Source organism: Epinephelus moara, chromosome 13 (genome assembly GCF_006386435.1).
Source record: "Epinephelus moara isolate mb chromosome 13, YSFRI_EMoa_1.0, whole genome shotgun sequence".
Classification (NCBI taxonomy): Eukaryota; Metazoa; Chordata; class Actinopteri; order Perciformes; family Serranidae; genus Epinephelus; species Epinephelus moara.
This window is the reverse complement of record NC_065518.1, coordinates 15,449,203-15,468,277: the sequence shown is the minus strand read 5'-3', so window position 1 is coordinate 15,468,277 and position 19,075 is coordinate 15,449,203. Positions and strand designations below refer to the sequence as shown.

Genomic DNA, 19,075 nt, shown 5'->3' with positions numbered 1-19,075 from the left:
TGGATCAAATGCATCCCCATTATGCAGTCAGGGGGAGTAAAGTTATGGTTTTGCTAACTTTGCGACATTTTCATCAAACAGTCCCTGTGGGATTAGTTGTTGTAAGACCATTTATGACAAGCGTTATATAAATTAAGTTTATTATTATTTTTCATTTTATTATTTAATTCATCCAAAGTGCTTGTCCTTTAAAGCAACTGTTAGACTTTGAAGATGGCCATGTGATGATTGAAAATAGCACCCCTCAGGTTTAATATTGTTTAACAAGGTTGAAATTATATTGTGATGTGTTGCTAGGCTATTTCATTTACATAAATTGTTTGCCCTTGAAGATGCTCTCCTAGCCAATTTAGGTTACATAATATTTTTACGAATATAATTTCAAATATAAAACAGCCATTTTTCTAAAAATCAATCCAATGCAACTAAACTGGTATTGATGCTTCCTGGTTTTCATGTCACCCTCAATCTGACTAATCTAGACTGGTGCTGGTAGTGTAGAAATGCAGGAAATTTGTTTTAGATTTAAAATTTTCTGCAGGAGGTCACTCATGGTCTGATTCCCCTCTCAGCTGATGCCATGCCCCCATGCCAGATCAAGGCCACGAAATCTGAAACTGAATACAATCTGAACATGAAAAAAGACCTCAAAGTAGAAATTAAGATATAAAACAGTGAAAAAATAAGGTGTATAAAATTTGCATCTAAAAAACATAACAGCTCTTGTATCAAAATATATGTGAAAGTGAAAAATTAAAATAACTAATTTAAAGACTTACAGAACTGAATCAAAATTATATTTAACCTGATTTTTTTCTATACTTCTTTTTAGTTTTTTAATTACATTTTTTCCCAAAAGTATCAAAACTTTTAGCCCTGATTTACCTCAACACGCAAGAAGATCTGTGGACTGACAAGTGACTGACAAGCCACCAGGCTGATTTTGTGAACCTACAGAACGATTGTTTTCTTTTTATACACAAATGAGCTTTGTTATACTAGTTCTCAGTTTATGAAACAGAAAATATGCCTATATACTCAGAATATTAGCTTTGGTGCTCTTAGTGTAGTAGGTCACTTTTCCCAGTTCATTATCCATGGAGCAGCTACAGTATTCATACCCTGTGACATCACAAATTTGAGTTTTGGCAATCTAGTTTTTGGATTTGGGCGATAGTTCTTCATTTTTACTAATATTTTTGTAGTGTCTGAGAGCATGAGAATAAACTGTATGAATTTTGAAAATGGGCGAACTTCCCCTTTAACGTTACATAGCGAATTGGTTACCATGGTGATGTAGCGGTCTTCCGGTTGCCGGTGTGCCGGAAGTACGCACTTGCCACAACTAAAGTTGACTTTTACAAATGGCAAGAATTACGTTGCTTTGCCAAGCCATAGAACAAATACTTAACTACTCGACCGAAAATTCCGAAACTGTCATCTTGTTTTTATTTTAGTCAGGCACAAAACAAACAGCTATATTCGGGGTCCTTCGGCGCGGAGGTCAGGAGGGTGTTTGTTGCGGTGTCTCCTCCATATCGTCCTACACCGGCCCCTGCCGCTTTTCTGCCGCTTTTCTTATCTCTCAAGTTCACAGCAACTTAATCGGCAACCGTAACACTCGGTAAGTAGCAGACCGTGTAATTACACGGGCTGCTTAAGTTGTATTTTGTTTGGATGTCGACAAGATGGTTATCAAACGTCCCATTTGCTAGCTAGAAGACGCCCCCTACCACCCTCATGTGTTCAAACTCCGTCAAAATACTGCAGCAGGCACCAGTGACAGTGTGTATATCTTATAATTCACTATTTGAATAGTGAGAATGGCGAACGAACAACCTGCAATCGTGTTCGCATCTAATTCAAAGTAAATTCCTCTAATCTGTCAAGTGTCACCGTTATTCCCCCATTTTCTAAGATGTTATTCTACAACCGCCTGATTTAATAACTATATTCATGTCGAATTATGCTAGAAATTGTAAATAAGAAGACACATATCAAATGGTGGGTTGTCAGGTATGCTGTTTACCGTCGTGTTCGTGCTTACTGTAAGCAGACAGTTTGAGAAAAGCCTCCGGTCTAACCTTGAAACTGAGGAGACGTGACGACACAATCTTGGAGTAGTGGAGACTGTAGGACTCTGAGTCAACTGGTGCAGGTGTCTGGCAACACAAACATTAATAAGACCAGTGACAACACGTTGTAACTATTAAGTAAAATATGTCATGTTGGACTTTTGAACATTATTAAAAAACAACTTTGAATAAGTGTTGACTAAGCTGTAGCCAAGACTTAAGAAATACAGTCAAGTTTCAGTTATCATAAGTTCTGTGTATGCAAATTTTGTTTTAAATACTGTCTCCTTTATTTCATTAACCATTATGTTTTGTTGTTGGCCCATAAACAGTCAATTGTAAGTAAATGTAGTCCAAAAATTAATGGAATCTGCCTACAAATTACCATTATGACTTAAAGGAACAGTGTGTAAGATTTAGGGGGATTTAGTGCCATCTAGTGGTGAGGAGTGCAGATTGCAACAAGCTGAAAGTTCTCACGGTTTGAATTCCTGCAGTGTTAATTTTCAGGAGGGTTTCACCTGGAGTTGAATCATCCAAAGAGGTGTCTTCCTTTCCAAAACAAACAGACCAGGGGCCGTATTCACGAAGCTTCCTAGTGCTAAGAGTTGCTCCTAGTGACGATGATCTTAGAAGATTCTTAGAATTGGAACGTTTTCTTAGAATTTCCCCTTAAAGTTAAGACTAGGTCCTTGTGAAGATAAAAGTTATTCACAGAGCATTATAGACCTTAAAAGAGATCCTAAGGTATAAAACTGTTAGGAGTAGGGAGGAGGACTTTTAAGAGACTTTAGAGTTTGTTAAGCAGAGGAGAAAATGGTGGAAACACAAAGAGGTCAGAGAAATATTCTGGATGACAGTGAGTTAATTAAATGCCACAGATCAGATCGTGCAGGTATAATATGTGTGGTCGATCTCGTAAGGGGTATGCACACATTTCCCACCTAATGCTCTAATGCCAGAAATAAAATTATCACAACACTAAGATATTTGGAAATCTGGAAAAATGCAACAGTGCAGTAGGGATGACTTTGGTCTGTCTCAACCTTCCATCAGCAGAGTGATCACATTAACAATGACATCACTTTTACAGTCAGCAGTTCATTTCATTTCCACTGGGTGTCCACACCTTGCAGGCTTACAAAAAGGGCGTGTCTCTGACAACCAATCACATCTGTTAAAAGCAAGCATCACACCTAGCAACAGGTTCAATCACACCTTCGCACCTTCGTCGCTCTGAGAACTTTCCTAAATCACTCCAAAGCTAGGACTCCTTACTATAAGTTTTTAGGCTAAGTTAGGAGCTCTCTGAGAGGATTCTCAGAATGATTGTGAATACGGGCCCAGGTGATTCAAACAAATTAAAACACAGTTTTATGATTTATTTAAAAATCAGTGTTTCTCTGGAGCACCCACTAGCTTATCTGATAGAGCAGGCGCCCCATGTACAAAGGCTGTGTCCTTGCCACTGTGGCAGCGGGCTTGTTTCGAACCCGCGGCCCTTTGGCGCATGTCATTCACCCTTTCTCTCTCCTCCCATAACGCTATAGCTGTCCTGTCAAATAAATGCCAGAAGTCCCAAAAAATATCTTTAAAAAACCCCCCAAAAAACAGTGTTTCTCCTACACTGTTCAGCACATTGCAGACGAACCGCCACTAGCCCAGCACTTGCTAATGCACGCTCAACTTTTTGCTCTGATAACTTAAGATCCAGACATTAAGGAGGTTTTTACCAGGAGCTGAATTATCCATGGAGGTCTCTTCCTCTCCAAAACAAATGGACCAACTAATTAAAACTGGTTAAAACACAAGAGTAAAGCAGTTTCACAACGCAAATTGGTGTTTTTCCTGATGCTCTCCTGGCAGGGGGGCTGCTAACTACAGTGAACAACCTGAAAATGCAAAAATGCGGAAACACAAATGGCCATTTCTAGAGCCAGTGTTTGGTTTGTCTGTTTTGGGCTACTGTAGAAACATTGCAGTGCAACATGACGGACTCAATCGTTGAGGATCCAAACCCAATGTAGATATAAAAGGCTTATTGTAAGGTAACAGAAACACAACAATTCTTATTTAGAGGTGATTATACAGTAAAGAAAACATACTTATATTCCATTTCTGCCAATTTATCCCCCTAAATCATACAATCTGAACATTTTGTTTTTTAAATTATATAATGTAAATTCCCTCAAAGCAGCTATAATGTACAAATTCCAGACAACATGCAGAGAACATGACCCCAACATCCTTATTTATAGCCACGGCCCTTGTTAACTCAAAAAATCCTGTCCTTTTATAGTTTACAGATGCATATTTTTCTGACATGTCTGTACACACATGCATGCTTTGATCATTTACGCTCTTTGCTTTTTGACAGGCAAAATGGCAGTTCCTCCAGCATACGCAGACCTTGGAAAATCAGCAAAGGACATCTTCAATAAGGGATATGGTAACTGGAAGCAAGATAAAAGGCAGTTTTATAAGTGTGTACTTATTGACCCTCGGAGGACAGGCAGGCTGTTTGACATGCACTACGAGGCAAAGGAAGTTGTTCCTCACTGTCATTGTCCTTGCAGGTTTTGGAATGGTTAAGCTTGATGTGAAGACAAAGTCTTCAAGCGGAGTGGTGAGTTTAGTTCTTACTATTAATATACAGTAATGCAATGCAGGTGTTATCAGCTGGTTTTAGGTTATCACAGATAGGATGTTATCAGCATGTATGTTGGTGAATAAGTATCAAAAAAGGGCTGTACTAAATGCCAAATATGTGTGTAATGTCATAATTTGTCCATCAGAGAGCACTGACAAGTCGTGTTCAGGACATATTTTGGTCACAGTGCTTTGATAACCAGTTTTAAGGGCTCACGATGGAAAATGTTTGTTTAAGTAATGTATTAATGTTTGAGAAGGAGTGTCAGCTGTAGTGGATGAACTTGCTCCAACTCGCTCTGTTGTTCCCACGTTTGATTAATTTCCTCCTGTATTTACTTTAGGAGTTTAAAACATCCGGCTCATCCAACGTGGACACCAGCAAGGTTACTGGAGCCCTGGAAACCAAGTACAAGTGGGCCGAGTACGGGCTGACGTTCACTGAGAAGTGGACCACGGAAAACACACTTGGAACTGAAGTCTGTGTTGAGGATCAGGTAAATTGAAAGTGCTCTGTTGCTGATCATCCCACAAATACAACAGCTCTAAATTAAGTGTGACTGATGGACTCATTTTCTTTAGATCACCAAAGGGCTGAAACTTACTTTTGACACTACATTTTCACCAAACACTGGGTGAGCTATGTTAATCGTAAAATCATGACGTGCAATAGTTGTTTAAAGAACGCCCTTCTAACTTCTTCACTTTTTATTTTCTGTTTTTGATTTCACAGCAAGAAGAGCGGCAAGGTCAAGACGGCTTACAAAAGGGAATACCTAAATGTCGGTGTTGATGTGGATTTAGATTTCGCTGGTCCTACCATTCATGGAGCAGCAGTGGCCGGCTATGAGGGCTGGCTGGCCGGCTACCAGATGACTTTTGACTCGGCCAAATCAAAGATGACTCAGAGTAACTTTGCAGTCGGTTACAAGACCGGAGACTTCCAGCTCCACACTAATGTGTATGTTTTAGGATCAACACATATTCAAACAAGATGGGTAAATTAACTGAAAGTGATGTGGCTCACGTTTTGCTTTTTCCCCTTAGAAATGATGGTTCAGAGTTCGGTGGATCCATTTACCAGAAGGTGAATGACGAACTGGAGACTGCTGTGAATCTTGCCTGGACAGCAGGCAGCAACGGCACACGCTTTGGAATTGCTGCCAAATACCAGTTAGACTCCAGTGCCTCCATATCAGTAAGTGTCTTCTTCTGTTTTTACCTCTCCCAAGGAAGTTATGTTTTCCCCCGTGTCTGCCAGCGGGCTGTCTGAAAAATGTGTTAACAACAGTTCCATGAAATTTTGTAAGACAGTAGGCCATGAGCCAAGGAACAAGGGATTGGTGTTTGCAAGGTTTTTTTTCTCTAAATCTCTGTATTGTTCTTTGCACAGTAATCAATAACAAACACAATTGGCAGTAGTCTGTACCAAACAAGCATGTTCCCTTACGTCATGAAAATTATTTGTAGACTACAGTGATTCTGCATTTTCATTTTTAAGTGCAGCTTCTCTTATTTGGATATTGCATTTGGCCATATTGTGAATTCGATAACATTTTGATTAATTGTGCTGCCTATCCTATCTGCAGCCAGATAGGACATTTTTGAACATTCCACTTTTTCTCTCAACTGTCGTTTGCTTCTCAAATTTGAAGTACATGCAGTTTGTGTAGCCTTGCAGGTGGTTCTGTATGTATTTTTATTTCTTTTGCAGCACTTTTTATTTTACGTCCCTATTAGTATGTTTATTGTATGCACCAAACACCAAGGTTAGTTCCTTGTAAATGGGAAAACCTGTGTGACAGTTAACCTCATTCTGAATCTGGTTCTGATTGTGACACTCTTAATCTTAGCTTAAAGCCCAGTTCAGACCAAAGATCATGACGGGATTAGTTGAATAACACAACTACTTGCAAAGCGCTGTTCTGCAACGCTCTAAAAACCTGCCGGTTCACACCAATGCAATGACACGGTGTATGAAGTTGATGCAACAACTCTCTGTAGCTCCGCTCTGTTTGCAGCTTTTCAGGCTTATTTTGTGGCTGAAAATAATTTGTAGCTTCTTAAAATATGAATGAGGATAGTGATAGTGAGATACTGGCTACAGTTGCATTTGTAGTAGTGATGAAATGGTGAAAAACAAACAAAATGAGCATCAGATGGACTGTATTCGTAATGAATACGGCAGAGTAATATGAGTAAGCAGCGCCAATTAGTTAGTCGATGCGAAGCGCAGCAAGCGAACATGCCGTCTGCAGTCATTTTGATTTGACCAGCGGACTTCACTACAAGCTGATTGGCTGTAGAAACAAGTGACAAGCCTTATGTTCTAAAACTAGCCGTTGGTGATTTGACACGCTAAGTTGCAGGTGACACCATCAGCCAGCTTGAGTCGAACTCAGACGGCCAGTTCACTCTGCTGCAACTTTTTTCTGCAGTGTTCTAAAATGGTTTCCTCTTGTCACGAATCACTGGTCTGAACTGGGCTTAACGATTTGATGCTTTCTCTCCAGGCTAAGGTGAACAATGCCAGCTTGGTAGGAATTGGGTACACCCAGACTCTCCGGCCTGGTAAGAACCGTCCCTTGTCTAATATACAGTTAAAAATGCAATGGACCCTTTTTTTTGTTAAATACAAATGTATTTTTTTATTTTTGTATCTCAGGTATGAAACTAACCCTCTCTGCACTGGTGGATGGGAAGAACATCAACGCTGGTGGTCACAAACTTGGTCTGGGCCTGGAGTTGGAGGCATGAGGATCTGCTCTGTTGTTCCATCACAAGAAGAGAAGTATGAGCTGAGTCTGATCCTGAGCGTTCCCGTCTGTTCAGCAACAGATATTTTAAAGAGATGAGGCCAAAACAAAAAAAAAGGAGCCCAGTTCCCGAGCACTGTTAAAACGGAGACCTTTCCACCAGCCTCCTTTTATCGTGGTTCCAATAAGTAGTCATGTTTCAATCACATGTATTTATCAGTTACTCCTTCTGCCAATATATCCTCAATAGTGATAAACTCTCCTCTGGGTGCACCTTGTCCAGGAATGGTTTAAAAAAAACCTTGTTATTTTGCTGAAGTGTGATAATGTAGAATGTAAATCTGAGCCATTAATTTGCACAATAGAATATATCTTTATTTAAGCTCTTTCTCCTTTGTTTTATTTGCACATTTTCTTTGTATTTCAGTAGTGATGTTCTACCTGTTGGGAGGTTTACTCCCAACAAAATATGCTTATCAAGATCGAAGCCACTTTAGCGGCTGGTCTTCACTTATCTTCCTAGAGAGGCTTAATCATGCTGTGTGACGACTTTGAGACCTCAGCTACCTTAAATACCTGCTTCTAAGTTGCAAGACAATGCTAAATGGGTTTATTTTTTTTCCTTCAGTGTGACTCGTGTGAAAGAATATCCGAGTGAATCATCCACTTTTCTTCCCATTTCTGAAGACTGTGACACTAATCAGGAAGCGATTTGTGTGTTGGCGTGTGTCTAACCTTTGCAATAAAGTCCTGAAGTCAATCTTCATCCTCTCCTGTTATTTGGCAACATTATATAATTACACAGCATGAAAGCAATTTGGGGAAATGATAATGCAGGACGAAAACAAAATGGAGTGTACAGTTAGTTTTTTAATCAAATGTTTTCACGATGCCATTAATTACAGCACTTTCTGTTATTACTGTTAAACAAATTATCACACTTAACAATAGTGTTCATTAATTTCCACACTAATCTGTAGTGAGATGTTTCAGCTACCTTCACCATGTGTCATCTAACATTAAAAGGACATACATGATCTTAGAGTTAACTTCCAGAGCCTACGAATCACTGCACTTATCAGACTTATGTCCTACAATTTGATCGCTAATGTGAGCCCATCTCCCACTGGGAGCATGCTCAGGTTGATTCGAGCATCTCGGTGCAACTTCTTGTTCAGCTTGTCAATGGCCACTGTGTCCTCATCACCGGGGCTCGGATTCAACACCCTTCCACCCCACAACACCTGCGAGACCAGAAAAAAAAAAGAAGCTCAGACCATGAGGTGGTTTACTGCAAGAAGTCAAATATCGTTCTTGGGTGAAGGCCTTACATTGTCGATGGCGATGACGCCCCCTTTCCTCAGCAGTTGCAGAGACTTTTCGTAGTAGCTGTCGTAATTGACTTTGTCTGCGTCGATGAAGGCAAAGTCAAATGTTTCCGCCTGGCCGTCTGACAAGAGATCATCTGAAACAAGATGGATGCAAATCTTTTGTGATAACACTAGATGACATAACGACATTTAATTTTGATGAGTGAAATTATCAGTGCTGAATAAAAATAAATAAGCACTCCAGGTACGGAAAGGTCACGTGATCCTGATAACTTTATTGTTTAATAAACCTTATTCAAAAATTTTGAGTTACACCAATAAAAATTGATCACTCCCTTTCACATTTACATTGGCATGTTTGTGGTGAGGTAGGATCACCCATGCATTTGTTGTGGCATTGCCCCCCAGTGAGATGTTTTTGGGACAAGGTGATATTAAGTTTGTCTTCTATCCTGGATGTGAAAATACCTCAGTGTCCATCAGTCTACTGCATTATTGCTCTATCTTTTATGACAGTTAAACGAATCATTATGATGACCTGGAAAACACACAAATCAAATTGTTTTAGTGTAGATAACTGATTAGAGGCTTCAGCTCTTTGTGAATCACCATGGAAAAGATGGACCCTGGTTTTCTACAGGATATTATCTCAGGAAAATGGTTTATGAATGAACTTTATTGTATTTACTCTGCACTGCTGCACCATTTAGTTTGATTTTGTATTTGTGTGTAGTGTCCTTGTGTTATTATTTATCAGTTTGTATGCTAACTGTAGTATGTCAGTGTGCTGTCCTCTGTCATATGTCAATTCAATTTAAAATATTTTTATATATATATATATATATGTATATATATTTTTCTCTATGATTACTGTTTGCTCTGTACTGTTTTTTTTGTGTGTCTTGTTTATTTCCTACTCTTGTGTTTTCCCCTCTGGTTTTCAATTGTTGAATGTGCATTAAATCTAAAAGAAAACTAATAAAACAAAAAATAAAAATAGGGCAAGTCCACCATATTATCAAAGTATGAAAATGAGTAGGGAAAAAAAAGAAATAAAAAAAGGATGTCAGCCAAAATAAAGGGAAAAATAAAATACTTAACCGATACAAATTTAAATAAAAATTATAAATAATACAACATAAATAATACAAACAAGTTATTTGCTTACATTACATTCAGGGTCTGTTGTGTGCATATTTCTACACAGCTGAGCAGGTGATGCTGATGATTAGCACATGACGTCACCATACGTTGTCACGGTCACTCCGCCGTTTAACAGTTGATTCACGTAGAAAAAAAATAACTCCAGAAACTAAAGCTAAAATGCTAAAACACGAATATTCGAGTGTTTTCGGGAAGAATTAAGTTTTTAGTTTTTAAGGACCGCGAAGGATAAAGAGAAGAGCAGCACCCGGAACTTCCTGACGGGACAACCGTTAACGTTACCCAGGTAAGTTACCTAAACTGACGTAGCCGTTAGCTGCCGTTATCTATGCTAACGTACATTCTGGTAGCTTACCGTGTTATATGAGTGGGTAAAACACGCTGTGCTAATTAGCATCTGGGTTTAGCAACAACGCAGCTGCTCGCATGTTGGACCTGGCTAATTAAGGGACTTGATTTCAGCTGTCAGAGCAAGTTGACCTGCTTCTACCGCTAATTGCGAGTGAAATAGTTCAAGAAAAACCATGAAACTATACACTGAGGGTTATTTATCTTACTTGAAGTGTAACTTAGCTGAACTTTTAATTGTAGTTAAAATGAACCCTTAAGGCATTAATCTCACCTTTGCGTCGTTTAAGAAAGTTTTCTTGTCTGTGGGAAACGCAATTGTGGTTTGTGTTTTCCTTCCACCCGCCACAAGGGGCAATAATCAGAATCAGAATCAGAATCAGAAATACTTTATTGATCCCCGAGGGGAAATTATTTATGTTACAGGTGCTCCTTGCAAGAGAGGACAGATACGTGAAAATATAAGAAATTTAAACAATAGTATTTACAAATATATAGTTAAATAAACAGGAATTATTAACAAACATAAATGTAAATAAATATATATACATACATATATATATTGTAAACTGACAAGATTATTTACACAAACTAATGAGCCCATCCCACACTTAAAAAAACGTTTGACAAGCTGAATCCAAATGACACCCTCTGGACTACATTTACAGTACCAGTCAAAAGTTTGGACACACTTTTTCATTCAAGTAAATGGGAAAGTGTGTCCAAACTTTAGACTGGTACTGTAAGTTCAGTCACAAAAAGGCTATACATGGGATTTAAATCTTTGTTATCTGCAGGGACTCATGAGTAGGCACTGTTCATCAACTTACTGTATATGAATATAAACGTTCAACTATAGCTGCTGTAATATTCATATATATGTCATAGAAGTTGATTAGTAGTACTTCTCATCCGCTCCTGCAGATAACAAGATATAAATCCCATGTACATGTTTCAAAAAAGAAATGTTTGTAAATGAGAACAAGATTATAACTCAATATATTGGGTATTACTTACACTAGAAGACCTTTTTTTTGCTGTTTTTCAGACAGTTTTTCAGCCCATTACACTGCCTACCTGATAGGAGGCAATAATAAAATGCATTTTCATTCCCTCTACAGCCTATACTTATAGATATCTCTTAATCATGATGTGGTCGAATATTATTTCTGGCCTACTCAATTCAAGTAGAATTTTAATGGGCCTAATTATCAATAACTATTTAACACGCTCATAAGTTTTTTCTTTTTTGGCAGTTGAAAAACCCACAACATCACGTCCATATTGCAATGAATTGTGGGTTATGAAATCAGTGAAGTCTGCTGAAATCTGCACCTCAAGAGGACTCTCTGGAAGTCTGCTGGAAGTCCGCTTGAGGTCTAGACTGTAGTACTGTTGCCATTGGGGGGGGGGGGTACTTGGTCTACAATGGTGTTTGAGTGGGTGGAACATGCCAGGTGGTATCCACATGGATACCAGAACCAAAGGTTTCCCAGCAGAACAATGCATTGGAACAAAATAATCAAAGTTATTGGGGGGGGTACTTGGTCTACAATGGTGTTTGAGTGGGTGGAACATGCCAGGTGGTATCCACATGGATACCAGAACCAAAGGTTTCCCAGCAGAACAATGCATTGGAACAAAATAATCAAAGTTATTCACGTCACCTGTCAGTGGTTTTAATGTTTTGGCTGATCGGTGTATATGATGAAAGATTTTGACCTCAAGTGGCATTTAGATGACACACTGGGTTTAGACAAAATCACATCTGGACTTTAGACTGTAGCAAATGGAAATACTATGAATCATATTGAGATGTGTTATTTCAAAAATCAAATTAAGGCACATACAAGCCCTCTGGAATGACTTTGATAAATTTTTGTTTTATCTGTACAACTCTAAAAACTTGAGGCAGTGTCTCTAGAAAATACACCATACTGACATGGTCATGCATACTTTTTTTTTTTTTGTTCAACTGCTAAAAACTGCATAAATGTTAATTCTTTTGCGAATGTTTTTCTCTCCATGTAACACCCTGGTACAGCACAGGATTTAACATATAACTCATGTATGGAAGGTGCTTTAAGGTAGCGGTGGACTTAAGGTTAGGTAACAAATTCAAAACCCTCAATGCATCACTTACATTCTAACCTCATAAATATCATAACCCCCAAATTGAAAAGTTTAAAGTTTGACGAAAACCACAGTGATGGTAGTATACAAGTTCTGTCAGATTCATTATTAAAAAATCATTTAAGTTTCATACAAGCCCTCTGGAATGACTTTTATTAATTTTTCATTGGGAAATTGTATATCTCCTTTAAAATTTATAACAGTAAGTAAAAAAAGAGATGTATTACTGTACCTAAAGTTTTCACTGCTGGCTGGATACGTAGGTCAATTTTTTGCTCGACTCCAGCCTGTAAACAAACAAAGACAAGAATATTTTTAAAAGTAAAAGTGCAGCAGATACATTGTCTGGTGACAGATAAGAAATTATGTATTGCAGTATATCAGGATGTCTTTTGTTAATGTATTTACATGCATGACAATATTCATTCTGTTTTTTAATCGGTTTTGCAAACATACCATTTGCAGTACCCTGGTTATGCCTTTTTCCTGAATTAATCAGAATTAGGTATTGAGTTATCAGCGTGGTTACAGCTGACTGTAGGATTACGTATTGAACATAAGCTAAAAATTTTTTTTTTTTTTTAATTGCTCAGAAATACAAGAATGTGTATGAACAAGCATGTAATCAGATTTACCATTAAATACCAGAAAATAATAACCCTGTAATGAGCAGTCTCTCTTCAAATCATTTTTAAGATGACTGGTTTTATGATTATTAAAGTAATACCTCACTCACAATGTGACCATTTGTACTTCAATTAGTCACGCAGTGTTACCTTGAAGCCCTGAAGAAAACTTATTAAACATATTGATTTATTGATTGATTGAGGACCACAATTAACAACAGCAAAACTATATCAAACCATCTGTTTACAAATTCTCACACAACTCGTACAGTATAATCCAAGTCGCATTAATCCTCAGTACTTCCCAAACACATGCATTTTCGCAAAACCTTTACTATTTAAAACTGAAAGCAAACCTCAGAAAAGCTCTATTCAAAGCCAGACTTTACCTTGTTGAACATGAGAGCTGTACAGGTCCTCAATTAATCAATAAATCAATATGTTCACTGTTTTCCATGCAGGCATGCTCACAAAGTTTTCTTCAGGAATTCAAGTTGACATGGCATCACTTTGATTTAGAAATGGTGATTTTGTGGATTAAATATTCTTTTAAAAGTCTTGGCAGGATTGTCCAATAGTAGTCTTTATCACACAAAATACTGTCAGACACTGAAGTCTGCTCTACATGCAGATGCACAGAGTTACATCTGTTACCTGTGGTGTATGAAAATCCTCTGCACTGATCAGCACTTTGCAATAATGAAACAATGCAGCAGTATTACACATCATACACTGAATCCCATCATACAAAGTCTTGACAAATACTTAAACATAAATATAAATAGTACCTCTTTCCAGAAAGGTTTGCCAATGTTGGTGAAGTCTTCACTGATATCACATGCCACTATGACTCCATCGTCAGGCAAAGTCAGTGCAATGTTCACAGTGTTGTAACCTGTGTACACTCCTGCAATGAGAGGGCGCTAAAATCAGCATGATGGATGACAACAGAAAGGGCAAAAAAAGTAGAGTAAATCCAAATAACATTCTGGTTTTGTTCAGGCAGTGTGTTAAACTTAATTTATCAGGTTACGGTAAGGTTTCTGAAGTTATCTGATTTCTTAAATATCATACAAGAAACCTGGATTTGTAGTCGTGATAGGGAAATAGAGAAACCTGTTTGCCCCAAGTAGATTTCTCATGAAGGCTGGTTTCCTGGCCACAAAAGTGTATCTAGGTTTCTAATTAGCTTTAGACATGTGCATGTGCCTGAAAAAGACTTCAGATAGGGGAAGTATAGGTGTGACTTGTTATTATAGATCCTGCTACTTGTCTTGGAAAAGCAGTAGGACTGTGCTGGTGCAATTGGCTATTACTCGCCAGGTTGACGTGTCAAGGTTGGAAGTGGTTAGGGTTAGAGCAGAGGGGTCATGGTCTGCTAAGAAAAGTGGTAGCACTGCTGTGACAGCACTGCAGCGCAATGAAAGGAGAGGTCATTACACTGTGTTGTGTCCTTGTCTTTAAGATAAGGCAAAAATACATTACAAAATGTAATGTGACATCTTGTGGTTGGTTGGTTGATTGGATGGACAACCTTCCTCTGTGCATATAAAGTTACTTGTGTGGCTGAACAGGTTATCGATTGTTGAATCTCAATCATGACGTGTACATGCTTCAGAGACCAGATGTGATGGCCCTTACCAATCTCTAATGCTTTCTTGGTTTTGATGAGTTTTGCAAGATTGGCCATGAACTGCGACTGCTCACTGGAGACCATCATGGAGTTCATGGACTCTTCCAGTGTCCTCTGAAAGTAATGAGCAGAAACCAGTTGCCCTAGATTCACAAATTACACCCTGAAATATGATTGCATCTTATGACAGAGTGCTGAATTATGCCAGAGCACATCTGTATTCCAGACACAGAGACGGGCTTACCAGTCTGAGTTTCTTCAGGACCGGATGTTCCCTCAAAGAGTGATTGATGACATATTGAATGAGTGGGTTGTTTTTTCCCCCGCTGTGACTTTTGAAGGTGTTCATTCTGAGAAATCTCTTTTTCCCTGAGGGCAAACATGATAAACCATGAAACAATTATAAGAATGTTACAATCGTTAACATCATGCCATTCGACCTACCATCCAGCTTAGACGTCTTACAGGAAACTGAGGTCTTGTCTAGTTAATGTACAGTGGTTATTTAATTTAGATTAGATCTAACTTCAATGATCTCAGAGGTGAAATGTAATTATTGTGCCAGCAGCAACAGATCCAGTTAAAGACACGAAGACTGGAAATTGTAAGACAATATAGCTTTACGTCTTGAGGAAAATACAATGCATCAGTCTAGACTAACACATTCTGAGTATGTCCGTGTCCCTATGCATTCACTGCCTGGTCATCACTGGATATTTAAGTTTTTCAGAGGCATTGCAGCTTTGTATTTACCATTACAAGAATCAACAGAAGCTGAAAGGTCAGTGAATAAGTAATAATGATTTCGTACTGTGCAGCGCTGTACTGGGTTTTTATTTTACACAACTCTGTAAACTTCAGGCAGTGTCTCTGGAAGTCACACCACACTGTATGACTTATGACTCACTTATTACTGAAAGTGTATGTCATATAAAAACTAAAGTAATGGTCAAAGTAGTGTAAAAATTTACAGGAAATGTCATAACCTGCGACTAAAATAACTCATAGTGTGATGGAACCAGCCAGTGCCTCTTTGTAAAAATTACGCAAAGTGTAGCGACTCCAACTAAACACAGGGGAAATGTGTTATAAGTCAAAAACATATTTAATAACTGATAAATGGACTAGACAGATTTCTTTAAAATGAAAAACATGTTGCAAAGACATGAAATAAAACCCACATGCAGCTGTTAATATGTGTATATGACTGTCGGTCACCTACCTAAACAAAGTGTTTCTGAACTACTTCTTTCCCCTTACAAATACAACCAAGTACAATTAAGACTGATAAAAAAAAACTAAAACTTGATATGGCTAACTTAAACTAAACTAAATCTGAACACTTTCAAACAATTAAAATTAAACTGAAACAAGGAAACCCACTGTGGAAATCATCTGTAACTTAGCTGAACTGAAAACAAAAATTTAAGGAACGAAATGAAAATATAAAGCGAATTAAAGTAACTATAATAATCCTAACACTGTTATTTCTCACTGCCATCTCCAGGTTTAAATCCCCCTACACACACTTTCATATGCTGCTAGGTTACCTCAATGTGTATTAGCATCGTTATAAAGCTTTAAAGTCAGGTCTGTCAGCTTCGCCCTTACCAAAGACATAACCTGCGACTAAAATAACTCCGATTGTGATGGATCCAGCCAGTGCCTCTTTGTTAAAATTACGAAAAGCCATCCCTTCAACGACAACTGTGATACATGCAGTTAATCTGTTCCCAAGCTCTTCCGTGTTGGTTTAGCGCTTTACCGTAACACTGCGAATAGAGGCGAAGCAACACTGCGATGGAAACACTATGTCCAGCCTGGTGTGGCGGGCGTATGTCGTGTTTCCATCGACATACTATGAGCCATCCCAAAACCATCATGTGACTGACATAGGGCTTAGCGCCGATTAGAGAAGTTAAGAGTGTAGCGACTCCAACTAAACACACGGGAAATGTGTTAAAAGTCGAATTCATATGTAATAATTGCCAAACGAAGTAGACAGACTTCCTTAATATGAAAAACATTTTTGCATAGCTGAGACATGAAATGAAACCCACATGCAGCTGTTAAGGGTTTAAAAAACGACTCACCACAAAGTTGCATCCAAGAAGGTGCCCTCTAGGGTCTGAGAGAGCGTCTTTATAAATTCCGGCTTAAATGAACCGAAGTATGGGTTGAGCCATGTAGGAATAATAACAGTCATATGACCAGCTGCAGCTCTGATGATAGGACTGCAACACACATAGATATATATACGTAGATGCCGCATTCAACGGTGCTCCTCATTGGAGCGATACGTCAACACGGCCGCCATCTTGCCCAGGTGGAGCCGCGCTGCCTAATGCATGTATGTCTATTGAGGCAGGAGATTATTTATGATTAAAATCATCATTACTCGCTGAATTCTCAACCGATTTTCATGCGGTTTGGTTTGTTACAATTGTCAGACATGTAGTTATGATACAGGATACTTGGTTAAATAAAGAATGCAGCTTTTCATACCAAAATATTTGATCTTATGTAGATAAAGTAACAGTAATAGTTCTACAACACATTTAAACTAAACTTTCCCCATGTAATAAATATTCTTTTTTCTTACTAGATGTACAATGCCCATCATGATGTCATTTAATTATTAATTTTGACTATAAATGTTTATTCACATTTCACACAATGTGCAAAAAATAGTGTATCAGCAGGGTTGTGCCGAGCTGCAGTGTAGATTCTGATTAACAAATGTTGGTTTTGTACAAGTGAAAATAAATGACTTAGAGCTGCATGTTTACACAAAATTTTGCTTTAATCTCATATGTATAACACCACAGTGCTCATGGGAGCCTGGACACAGAACTGTTTACATTATTAGGTCATATTTACAAAATATACAGTGTACAGTAGCTAGTATTATTTTTAGGAGCCTGCAGAGTCCTGTCGAAATCCTCAGGTCTGAAGTGACAGCTGCAGATGACTGAGGAGTCACTCGGGACAAAGTCCTTTCTCCTCACTGCTGCTACCCATGCCTGTCTCCTATCTGTGTTTTTTGGGAAACTACACACAAAATAAGTGTGTCAGAAAAACGCAGTTCCACATAATTTGTAGTTACAATTCAGGCCACAAGTTAACTACTAACGTTATACTGCGTTATGTCACGCTGGTGCCATGAAACAGATAGCTGACAACACCGACATAGCTGTTTGACAAAATATAATTTTATAAGTAATAACGTTATTATATAAAGGTTAACCTTTTTTCGTTAAGTTGTGTGACATAGCGTTAGCTTAATTTGGCATTAGGACCAGATCAGGACAGTTACTTTACTTGATTAGCTTAAAAGAAGGATCACTTTTTGAGATATATATCTCATTAAACATGTTCGTAACAGTAAAATATTGTAAAACTACTTCTTACCTGTGGAATGTTATTCCCCTCTGCTTGGTTTTAACACTTCTTTCGTTCGTACACCCAAATGCAGAGCAAAAATGTGGCATTTTTGCCGAGTCTGACATGGGTCTGAACCGGTCAGAGCACCTAGGCAAGATGGCGGCGGTATTGACGCATCCCACAAGCCAGGGTGTGGCATCTATGTATATATATCTATGTGCAACACACGCCCATTGTAATGACTCACTGCTGTGTGCAAGTGCATGTCATATCCTGGTGGATGTCAAGAAGTATTGCAATGTTTATGTGTCCAACTGAACAAAATATTACATTATTTAGTTTATTAAAAACGCTGAAATATTATCAGCAACATATATTTAAAGTAACAAAAGTGAAAGTACCTTTTATGCAGAATGGTCCTATTCAGTTTTTTATTATTATACACAGAATATTACAGTAACTAGTTACTATGGGCAGATTATGAGCAACAATAACAGCAACCCAGCAACAATAACAAATGGCTAAATGACAGGTGGACATTTTTGTCCACTTGAAGGGTCATGGATAGGATAAAAATGCATTACAGGTTCAAATAATGGATTTTCGTGCTGAAAGTTGGGATTTTGAAATTTCACCCAAAATTACCCCCCCATGCAAAAAATCACCCCCCTGTGACCTTTTGTTGGACACTACAAAAGTTTCTAGAAAATGGACATTTTTGTCCACTTGAAGGGTCATGGATGTAACTTTTTTGAAGGGGAACACAAGGGTTTAAGTCCACAGTGTACTCTCAATTCAGTATTTACAACTTCCAAATCTAGGAAAAACACTTATCAGCAACATAGTTGTGGTTGATTTGCAAAGTAGGGCTCTAAATAGGGTTGTAAAAAGATATATCTACCCAATATATCTAATATCTAGTAAAGCCGAACTAGTTATTACACTGCACCTAGATGAACTATGTTAAGAAAAAGTA

The 19,075-nt window shown here is 38.2% G+C and overlaps 2 protein-coding genes across 4 annotated transcripts; one reads left to right on the top strand and one right to left on the bottom strand.

The window, feature by feature from the left end:
• The first annotated feature begins 1,468 nt into the window (after positions 1-1,468).
• On the top strand, positions 1,469-8,246 carry LOC126399679 (voltage-dependent anion-selective channel protein 2-like). Of its 2 annotated transcripts, XM_050059831.1 has the most exons (10): positions 1,469-1,624; positions 4,453-4,524; positions 4,652-4,701; positions 5,069-5,221; positions 5,307-5,359; positions 5,458-5,685; positions 5,772-5,922; positions 7,238-7,295; positions 7,390-7,515; positions 8,109-8,246. In XM_050059831.1, the coding sequence occupies exons 2-9, from the start codon at positions 4,458-4,460 to the stop codon at positions 7,479-7,481; spliced, it is 852 nt and encodes a 283-aa protein (XP_049915788.1). In that variant the 5' UTR covers positions 1,469-1,624; positions 4,453-4,457; the 3' UTR covers positions 7,482-7,515; positions 8,109-8,246. The 2 variants fall into 2 exon arrangements, with proteins under 2 accessions (XP_049915788.1, XP_049915787.1); XM_050059830.1 differs by having other exon boundaries at positions 7,390-8,246.
• An 84-nt stretch (positions 8,247-8,330) lies between these two features.
• Positions 8,331-17,023, bottom strand: LOC126399681 (catechol O-methyltransferase domain-containing protein 1-like). 2 transcript variants are annotated; one of them, XM_050059833.1, is made up of 7 exons: positions 16,809-17,023; positions 14,960-15,084; positions 14,724-14,829; positions 13,871-13,989; positions 12,689-12,743; positions 8,812-8,945; positions 8,331-8,724 (listed from the first exon to the last, which is right to left on the bottom strand). In XM_050059833.1, exons 1-7 carry the CDS (start codon positions 16,819-16,821, stop codon positions 8,572-8,574), a joined length of 705 nt encoding a protein of 234 aa, XP_049915790.1. In that variant the 5' UTR covers positions 16,822-17,023; the 3' UTR covers positions 8,331-8,571. The 2 variants fall into 2 exon arrangements, with proteins under 2 accessions (XP_049915790.1, XP_049915789.1); XM_050059832.1 differs by lacking the exon at positions 16,809-17,023 and adding an exon at positions 16,327-16,483.
• Between the last annotated feature and the right edge of the window lie 2,052 nt (positions 17,024-19,075).